The 10,526-nt window shown below is 35.9% G+C and overlaps 1 protein-coding gene across 1 annotated transcript in view; it reads left to right on the top strand.

Moving 5' to 3' along the window:
• The window catches only part of LOC107723361 (tumor necrosis factor alpha-induced protein 2-like), a 14,225-nt gene extending 7,638 nt beyond the window's left edge, over window positions 1-6,587 (top strand). Inside the window, exons 2-13 of the mRNA XM_016531951.1 lie at window positions 578-781; window positions 874-1,032; window positions 1,395-2,025; window positions 2,124-2,238; window positions 2,485-2,607; window positions 2,695-2,789; window positions 2,876-2,968; window positions 3,263-3,389; window positions 3,963-4,088; window positions 4,431-4,586; window positions 5,520-5,641; window positions 5,854-6,587. Coding sequence (XP_016387437.1) covers window positions 578-781; window positions 874-1,032; window positions 1,395-2,025; window positions 2,124-2,238; window positions 2,485-2,607; window positions 2,695-2,789; window positions 2,876-2,968; window positions 3,263-3,389; window positions 3,963-4,088; window positions 4,431-4,586; window positions 5,520-5,641; window positions 5,854-6,013 — 2,111 coding nt within the window. The 3' untranslated portion in view covers window positions 6,014-6,587. The remainder of the gene's footprint in view (window positions 1-577; window positions 782-873; window positions 1,033-1,394; window positions 2,026-2,123; window positions 2,239-2,484; window positions 2,608-2,694; window positions 2,790-2,875; window positions 2,969-3,262; window positions 3,390-3,962; window positions 4,089-4,430; window positions 4,587-5,519; window positions 5,642-5,853) is intronic.
• The last annotated feature ends 3,939 nt before the right edge of the window (window positions 6,588-10,526 follow it).

Raw genomic sequence — 10,526 nt, 5'->3', positions numbered from 1 at the left:
GCGCAAAGTTTGCACGTTGCTTGTGTGATATCCATTGGCTCGCCTTCCTGGTTTAAAACAATTATTTACAATATTGCGACATTCATAGCTGCGGATTTGCGCTATGCCACTGGACTCCGTCCGTTAGTTAGCCTAGTGCCCGCTCACTTTTGCCCAGGCCCGCCCAAAAAAAATACAATTTAATTCTGGCTATGCCACTGTGCATTTCACAATGTTATCGAAGCTAAAGGCAGCCCAACAAAAAACTCCAGGCAGCACATCCAAAAGACTTTCACTGAGGTTAAGGTCAGGATAGGGAAAATCCCTTTTTTTCAAGGGAAAAGTAATTAAATTAGAGTAAAACATAGCTTAGTAATGCATTACACCCAACACTGGTCCTCATAAACCAAATGGCTTAAAAACATACACCCTGCAGTCGATTCATGTGATGTCAGTCACAGCTAATTGTTTACACAATGTAAAAGCAAACACTGACTCCTACCAACCCCCCCCCCCCATCACAATATTCAGATATGAGGATTTATTTTATAAGATTAATATTTTAATTGATATGTTTCTGATTACTTTCTGCTTTCAGAGGACCTTGAAGAAAATAAGAAATCTGAACAAATCTGTGAAGAAATCATTGGCATTGAAGGCACAGCTGATGAAGAGCCCAAAGAACAATGTCAGAAACAAAAGCACAAAATGAAAATGGCAAAAAATATGAAAATGAAAAGCTTTATAAAACACAGAAAAAATTCAAAATCTGAAGCTGCTCTCACCCCCGAAACACTGTTAGGTAAAATAGCACAATGGGTTGTAAATTGTAATGCTTGTAAATGAAAGAAAACAAGTTTCTTATCATCCTCTAATTTCTGATTTATACTTTAGAAGTGGACCTTGACACCATTGAAGGCATAGCAGATTCCCCTGGTGATCCTCAAGTGGAATGTCAGAAACTAAAAATCAGAATCAAAATATCAGAAAAAATTAAACGACTTGACTTCAAGAAACGGCAGAAGAATTCAAAATCCCCTGAAACTCCAACAGGTATAGTATAGTTAGAGAAAAAAAATCACTGTAAGCATAATACAAAGAGTAAATATTTTCCAGATATTATTTTAATAATTTGTTTTACCATTAGAACAATGACAATATTAATGCAATTCATACATTTAGTCTTCATTTCAGACTTGATGTTCAAAGTTTACATGAAAATGTACACAGTAATACAAATGTATAATGCAGCTGCTACATATATTTTATTATGGGTCTCTCACAATATGATCACTATATTAGAGGATCGTTGGCATCAAAAGTTAAAACTCCTTCTATACACATGAGAATTAGCACAAGCTAAGGGTTACTTTTCAGAAGTTAATATAATGTAATTGTCCTCTCATATAATGCAGTGAAGCTAGATTTCAATGGGAACCTTGAGCAGAACCGTTTGGCTGAAGCACAGCAGCAGCTGTTGGAAGCGGAGGAATGTCTCTTCAGTTCAAAAGAAGTGACCAGGGCAGAAGATGAGGAAGACAAGCTGCATACGGACTATGAGATCTTTATTTTGCGACTGAGATTGGTCATCCATGACTCTTTCAGTGAGGACAACCAGGAGACACTCAAGAGTGCTTTGACTTCAATACTTAAAGAGGAGGCACAGGACAGACGCTGGGCAGAAGTGGCCGTGGATCAGCGACCAATATGGAGGCCCACAAGGTGCAGAAAGATCCATGACACATTACTCCAGAATATCGTGGAGCAACGAATGAAGAATGCAGATGAACAGGAGAATAAAGCAGACAACCTGTCTACCTCCTTGAAGAAAGAGGTTTGCCGAATGGGCAAACGAGTGCAGAAAGACCTACTCAGGGTGGTCCGAAATCTGAGAGAGTGTTACCCACCAGATTTTGACATCTGCCGAACGTATGCTCAGCTCTACCATCAAGCATTTTCCACCAGACTCCAAGAGCTTGCCAGATCCAATATCAGTTTAGAGGAATGCCTCTATATATTGAGTTGGATTGTGGATTACTACCCAAAGTAAGGGCTAGTAAACAACATTACTCTTTCAAAAGCATGCTGTTTTACATAAATTTCCAGTTTCAGAAATGTTAATGTTCTTTAATGATTTTTCTTAGAGATGTACTGAAGCATAAAGAACTAGAGGAGCATATCAACAGTTCATCACTTGGACCTCTGTTACCTGAAGAGGATCTTAAGAGATTAGAGAAACAGTACTTCTCTTACAAAGAGGTGATTCAGAACATGACTGACGTTATAGCATCTGTAGCATGTTAGGATTAAAATGAGGCTCCCATTTGCAGAATTTGATTTTATTCTGCAAATAAAATGTTGATTTTTTTTTTTGAGTTTGCTTTTGACTGGACATGCTGCTCATATCTGGTGTAGATACAGTGCTAGTTAAGGTTCCTCTCTCTCATATCAGTTAATCCTGCATATTTTAGTTTATAATTCCTGTTGCTTATTTTCTCTCATCAGAATGAGATCAGAAAGTGGTTATCCAATGCTTTTGAGAAAGAAGTGAAAAAATGGAGTGATGACATCGAACCAGAGCTGATGGATGGATACTACTTCAGTAACTTTGCTGTAGATGTTTTACCAGTAGGTTATGAGCTCTACTGACTCTAACATCATCTTACTTTAATTATACATGTTGGGATCCTTAAACAGTGTCAACATTTTTTATAGCTTGTTGATGGGGCTGTAAAAGATGTCAACACACTTTTGAGCTGTGAACGTAAAGCCTGGAGTCTTCTAAACCAGCTGGACAGCTTTCTTCTGAGGTAGCTAACTAGTAACTATCATTGTCACATTCTCACATATGTAAAATCATAAGATTGACATGCTTTCTCCTTTTTTTCAATGGCAGCTATAAGACAAGTCTGGAGGAACTTATCAAAAGAAAACAAGAAAACATTCCTAAAACTCTCAGTGCTAATCTGGTTAATATTTACCAGTTTAGGTGAGTTTGAATGATTGACTGAGAAATCTGTGTTCTACCTTGTTGCAGCAGTTCTAAGAAGTGTACATTTTTTAATTGTTTAAATATGCGGTTACAATATAATGTAATTATAAAATTTTTTTTTATAAATTATACAATACAATGTATTTTGTTGCTCATATTTGAATTAAAATCATTCAAATATAATTTAATTTTATAAAAATTACAGCTCTCTCTTAACTGTTAACATGTTAACAAGTCTACTGTCATTATTATAATAAAATTGTACCAACCATTCTTTCTTTATATCTTCAGGGATTATGTACAAAAACCAGAGCATCCTTTCTCAGAGGACACCAGAACAGCTTGCCTGTCCACATTAGCAGATCTCAAAAAAATTTGTCACAAATACTTCCTCAGTCGAATTCACACAGAACTAAAGGTAAAGAACAAAAAATCATGTGCAGTTACAATAATTGTTTACCAGGAGATACTGTCCCAATCAATATTTTCCATCTCATTTTTTTATGTTAGATGATCAATGAGGAAGTGTTTAGTATACAGTAGTTTCGCCAGGTATCAGAATGTAGAAGTCAGCATTTGATAGATACTACAGCAATTTAACAAACTTGGATTTAGCCAAGCAGTTACTGTATCAACATCTTGTTGGACAGCATATCAATCAATGGTTATGATGAAATGTTAGCTTGAAAGGTCTAACATCTATTGGCTCAACCAGTGGCGGAGTGGTGGTCAATGAAATGATTCACTTTTTTAAACCTTTAACTTCAAATTTCAGATCTCAGATTTTTAGAGGTAGGTTGTGGAAAGGGTTAAGAAATGGCTTGGCTTTTGATTTTATTATAGGTATGTTGTTCCAGGGCCAACACAGAAGTCCTCACTTAGAGAAATCACATAATGTGCTGTACTTCCATGTTTGCAATGCTTCTTTTAATATTAACTTCTTAAATCAATTCTTACATTTTGGAAATAACCATAATGTTTATTTACACAGCCGCTGTACCATAAACTGTGGACTCAAGTTTGGTTTGCTGGACATTGTGAGGTTGGGGAGGAGCTGGTGAAGGCGCTTGAGAATAACATAGACAATTTCAAAGAGCTAAAGCCTGTCTGCAGAGAGGTCAGAACCAATTTTGCAGCATATCGTTTCTGACAGAACTGTAACATATTGTAAATCAGTGGTTCTCAACCAAGGGGGCAAGGGCTCACTGGAGGGCCTCAGCAAACTTACAAGGGAGTCTCAAGATGACATATTTAAATAAATAAATAAAAGAGCTGGAAAGCTGGAAAATGTGTCTCAACTGGAAAAATAACTTGCTGGGCCTTCTAATATTGTTGTAGGCAATGGGGTCACTTGGAAAAGGTTGAGAACCACAGTTGTAAACAGATGTATAATCTTACATTGGTTACTATTATTTTACAATTATAGATATATGAAGAGTGTGTGTCTGTATGTTTATAGGAGCTACTGGCTGAGCTGCATGTAGAAGTAATGGTTGAGTATGTGAGGCGAATGATGAAGAGAAAACTGAAACTGAAAGACAAAGAGCAGGAAGAAGCAGCTGCTGAGTTCATCTGCCACGACAGCAATAAAATGTGCTCTGTGTTTGCCAAAGTGGTGAGATCACATACAGACCCACACATGTATGCATATGAACATACTTTCATATAGGTTTTTTGAGAAATTTAGCATTACATATCATATTCATCAATGGATCCTCTGCAGTGGATGGGTGCCGTCAGAATGAGAGTCCAAACAGCTGATAAAAAAAAATCACAATAATTCATAAGTAATCCACACGACTCCAGTAGCATCAATTAATGTCTTGTAAAGCAAAAGGCTGCATGTTTGTAATAAACAAATTCATCATTAAGGCATTTTAACTTCAAACCAGGCTCAAAAAAAGAGTCCTCTATCCATAATATTGCTTTCTCAACTGAATCAGGAGAGAAATATGCACGGATCAAGCACCATTTACAAGTGAAAACAGTCCTAAACAGTTCTAAACAAATATGTCAATGGACTTTGAGAGGATGACAAGGGATGGACCTTTTCACTGGAGGAAGCGGTATGATGAATTATGGACTCATATTTTGATCAGAAGAAATAATTTAAAATTACATTCACTGCAGAGGATTCATGGGTGAGCAAATTTTCATTACATTTTCATTTTTGCGTGAACTATTCCCTTGATCATTGTTTTATCTCTATTTTGTTATTTTAACAAAGTTTTAATGTAAATATGTTTTTATCATAGCTGTTCACATTGGGAAACTTAACACAATAATTAAAGCCCCAGAGGCTTAGAGTGTTGTAGGGTTAATTAAGAGTTAAAATAGTTTGGAAAATTGAAAACATTTGTGTTTGATATGCTGACAGGAACATACAGTAGTGTAGTACTATTATTTTAAACACAATATGACATTGAGTCACAGACAAAATATGGCTCTATTCAATGTATTCTTTACATTGTTCTCTTTGCTTGAATTGTGGGAAAGCAGAGGGAAATTATGATGTAACATTAAAACTGAGTACCATTCTCTTCCCTAGGGATCCAGAGAGGAATGGCTCGGTCAAATACTGCCAAAATTATCAGAGATTCTGAGACTACAGGATCCTGGGAGTTTGCAACTTGAGATAGTTACTCTGGCAAGAGACTATCCTGACATTAGGTGAGTCTGTTAGATAGCAGCTGGCAAGATGCAGTTATTTTACCTTAGAGAAAGCAACTATAGTAAGATATCTTATTTTCAGTTTCATTCTGTATATAAATATCTACAGTTTTGCCATTAGGCAAATGAAAGATGAGTTTAGAATTCGATTATTAATCTTACAGTGTGTGTGCCTTGTTTCATCAATGTTCTTTGTTGTCATTCTTCACTAGTAAGCAGCATGTTCTTGCTCTCCTAAACCTGAAGACCAACCTTTCAAGCTCAGATCTGCGCAGGATCAAAGTGTGTCTGAGTGAAAACAGAGGCACACTGGACACAGAGTCCCCTACTTCCTTCTTTTCTAAAGTACTCGTCAAACGGAAAATCATCTGAATGCCCTGTTACATCTATAGCTAATGTGAAACAACTGTGATTCACACTGTAATAGATAATCAGTATTGTTATGTAATATCATGTTTATTATTAAGGAAACTCACAATTTTATTCTGATTTTACACTCTTCTTTAGAAGTACTCGTCATATGGAAAGTCATCTGAATTCAGTTACTATTAATTGCTAATGTTAAACAACTATGAAGCATACAGTACTGTGATACAAAATCAGTATTATCCATCCATTTTCCATGTCCTCTGCATGGTCGGGGTTGGAGTCTATCCCAGCGGGGGACGCACAGTATAATCAGTATTATTTTACGTAATATGTATTATTACAAAAACTCAGTCATATGATTGTTACAGTTTTTCTCAACTGATTTTACACTGTTCTCTAAAATTAAGGTCGAGAACAGTGTATTTTGAAAGTTGTATTTAATCAATAGCATTTTTGAATATGGCTAAGTTTTTTTAGAGCACTGAATTTGTGTAAAACCAGTTGAGAAAACCTGTGAAATGCCAACAGTCTAAATGGTAAAATCAAATGGAAAAAGGTGTATATATATTTATTCTAATATAAAGTGTTTTAGCTTTATTTGAATGCATGTTCACAGCTCTGAAAATAAACGTTTATTTTCAAAAATTATTTAAACATTCTGATATAATGCACTTAATGTTTCACTTAATGATTATGCAGCACGCCTTGATTCACAATACACAATACAGTACAGTAAATGTCATTTTAAACTAAAGAGAATCATAGCTGCTCAGAAAATAGCCTTTTTTTACCTTTGCTGTCAATGTAGGTGTATTTCATTTACCTATAGTAGCTGAATAAAATGTTTACATTTGTTAAAAACAAAGATCCATTATTGCAACTAGAAACTGAATTGTATCACTTTAACAAAAACCATAAAACTGGTTCATTTATTTGACATCATTTTACATTTTAACACGAGAAAGGCAAAACATTTTGATCTCATTCAGTTCTCTTAATAAATTATTCTCCTGACATTTTGGCTAATGAAAGTTTGCTATTGTGTTTTTCAGTGTTAATGGTAAAATGTTGTTTGCATCAGACTGCAGTATAAACTCAAGTTCCAGTAAAATGTAAGGAAGCGAGTATAGTGAGATGGAGAGTTTAACTAATACTAATACTTGTTTCTGGTATTTAGATTAATATTTTATGTTAGGAAGGATTTGTTTATGATGCTATGCTGTCAGTCAATTGTGTATCCTAGTCCCACCTTTCGACGCCCCCTAAGGGTCTGGCTGCAGACATGCACATGCACTCTTAGACTGAACATTGCACAAGTGACGTCACTTGCAATCTTTTTTTAATGAAATATCTCAACATTTTACAACAGTAACCAGGTGGTGAAGACAAGGAAAAAGATTACAATAACACTTGCAAAATAAAATGTACTTTAAGGCAAGGAGATTGAATATGAATGTAATGCACAAACTTTAACTTTTCCTCCCATAATGCAAAATGCTTAATGTGGCATAACGGACTATCATCTTTCAATTAAAGTGAAAGTGAAAGTGACGTGTATGATGTCCCATACTCTGCATTTACCCATCCAAGTGCACACACACACAGCAGTGAACACACACCCAGAGCATGAGAGCAGTGGGCAGCAATTTTTGCTGTGGCGCCCAAGGAGCAGTTGGGGGTTCAGTGCCTTGCTCAAGGGTCTCACCTCATGGTATTGAGGGCGGAAGAGAGCACTGGTCATATATTCCCCCCACCTACAATCCCTGCTGGTACCAAGACTCGAACCCATGACCTTTGGGTTACAAGTTCGACTCTAACCATTAGGCCACAACTGCCCCTCAATACAGGATTCGAACCTGGAATCCCCAGGTCAAGAACTGACACTAAGATCGCTGGGCCACAGGATCTTCCAGAAATTAAGAATACATAGAACTGCTAAAATTGAATTAAGAAAGTGATATTAAATGGACCAAATTCGGTATACAGTTTATTAAAAATTTTATGTACAGCAGTGATGTAATCCTATGAAAAAATTCCATGGCTCCTAATCGGTGGTCCTGTGTCGTACAGTGAGAGAAGTTCAAAGCTGTTGTCAGTCTTGCAACCAAAGATTGATCATCATGATCATCACACAGTGTGCTGCTACATTTACTGACCAGCCAATAAAATGGTTCAACTGTAATTTTACGAAGAAAACAATAATGACATAATTTAGTCAGCAATTCTTCTCCTCGAGTTACTGTCTTCCGCCAAGAGTACCCCAGAACGTAATCAACGTTGTTTACATACAGTAGACAGCGCGCGCATGCTGAACGCAAACAACGCTCAGTATGTTGATTACGTTCGGGGGTACTCTCCAGAGTTGTTATTATTATTATTGTTATTATTGTTTTCTTTGTGCACAAAAAGTATTCTGGTAGCTTCGTAAAATTACGGTTGAACCACTGATGTCACATGGACTATTTTACCGATGTCCTTGCTACGTTTCTGTGCGTTGATTGTGGTAATATCATTGCTGTCTATGGAGGGTCAGAGAGCTCTCTGATTCCATCAAAAATTCTTAATTTGTGTTCCGAAGATGAATGAAGGTCTTACGGGTTTGGAACGACATGAGGGTGAGTAATTAATGACAGAATTTACATTTTTGGGGTGAACTATCCCTTTAAGGTCTGTTTTTAACAAAACAAATGTGCATACACCACAAATTCAGTTCAATTTTCGTATGCGATTTGTCTGTTCAGACCAATGGCCAAAAAAAAAAGGCCAAAAAATTTATGGGACATGTTAAATTTTTTTGTTTTGCTTTTTCTTTTGCAGATTATTTAAATGTGAGTTGGGCAAACAGTTTTTGAGATTTCAGTATATTTTCCCATTTAAGTAGATAGCAGCTGGTCTTGCATACTCTAAATAGCTTCTTGGAGGCGTTGCAAATATGGTAGGTAAGGGATATAATAATCCTTTTTTGGAATTAACTTTACAAAAATGTTGCACTGCAACACAAGTGACTGTAGATTTTATATATTTGTCTTCTCACTGCCATAATCCATCAGAAAAGTTGTGGAAATACAGAGGTTTTTTCTTTTGCTTTTCAAGCAAATACTTCACTGTGTTTTGTCTGTCTGACAAATCATTTTATGCAATTCATTCATTCAGTTCATTCACATTAAGGAAAATTATTCAAAATGCTTCCTGGACCACAAAACCAGTCATAAGGGTCAATTTTTTGAAATTGAGATTTATACATCATCTGAAAGCTGAATGAATGAGCTATTGAACTATTTGAAAATCTGGAATCTGAGAGTGCAAATAAATCAAAATACTGAGAAAATCACTTTTAAAGTTGTCCAAATGAAGTTCTTAGCAATGCATATTACTAATCAAAAATTACGTTTTGATATATATTTACGGTAGGAAATTTACAAAATATCTTCATGGAACATGATCTTACCCTAATGATTTTTGGCATAAAAGAAAAATCGATAATTCTGACCCATACAATGTTTTTTTGGCTATTGCTGAAATATACCCAAGTGACTTAAAACTGGTTTTGTGGTCCAGGGTCACATTTGTTGATATAACTGTAAGCGAGGTCAAAGCACGTTTAGGGTGTGAAAATAAAGCGTGGTGTCTTCTAAACCAGCTCGAGGGCTTTCTAACAAGGTAAATAACAGAAACGTATTTAATGATTACACTGTCCTGAACCTTTCCTACCTCATTTTCTTTGAAAAAGGACCAATGAGGAAGTGTTTAGAGTAGTTTATATGATAATTACAAGGTCAGCAATTTAACTTCAACATTTTTCAACATCAACATTTACCATTCAATTTTTAGAGTTAGGGTTAATAAAAGTGCTTGGCATTTGATTGTGTTATAGGAATGTTGTTCCAGGGCCAACACGTCTGTCCTATTGTACTTGCATAAATAACATAATGCGCTTTACTTTCATGTTTGATGCTTCTTTTACTATTAATTTCATAAATTAAAAAATTTGAAATAACCAGACTTGTTTATCTGCACAGCCGCTGTACCATAAACTGTGGACTCAAGCTTGGTTTGCTGGACATTGTGAGGTTGTGGAGGAGCTGGTGAAGGTGCTTGAGAATAATATAGACAATTTCAAAGGGCTAAAGCCTGTCTGCAGAGCGGTCAGAACCGATTTGCAGCAAATTATTATGTGATGTGATGTTAATAGATGTGTAATCTTACTTAGTCTCTATAACATGTTTTTTTTATTGTTTTAAGATACAATTATAAATATATGAAGTGTGTGTCTGTGTGTTTATAGGAGCTACTGGCTGAGCTGCATGTAGAAGTAATGGTTGAGTATGTGAGGCGAATGATGAAGAGAAAACTGAAACTGAAAGACAAAGAGAAGCAGCTGCTGAGTTCATCTGCCACGACAGCAATAAAATCTGTTCTGTGTTTGCCAAAGTGGTGAGATCACATACAGACCCACACATGTATGCATATGAACATACTGTACACTCTCATGTGAACAAAACATGCAAAATACTCC

Source organism: Sinocyclocheilus rhinocerous, unplaced genomic scaffold, assembly GCF_001515625.1.
Source record: "Sinocyclocheilus rhinocerous isolate Xijiao unplaced genomic scaffold, SAMN03320098_v1.1 scaffold1725, whole genome shotgun sequence".
Taxonomy (NCBI): Eukaryota; Metazoa; Chordata; class Actinopteri; order Cypriniformes; family Cyprinidae; genus Sinocyclocheilus; species Sinocyclocheilus rhinocerous.
Note: the sequence above shows the minus strand (reverse complement) of the source record. Positions and strands in the feature narration are given on the sequence as shown.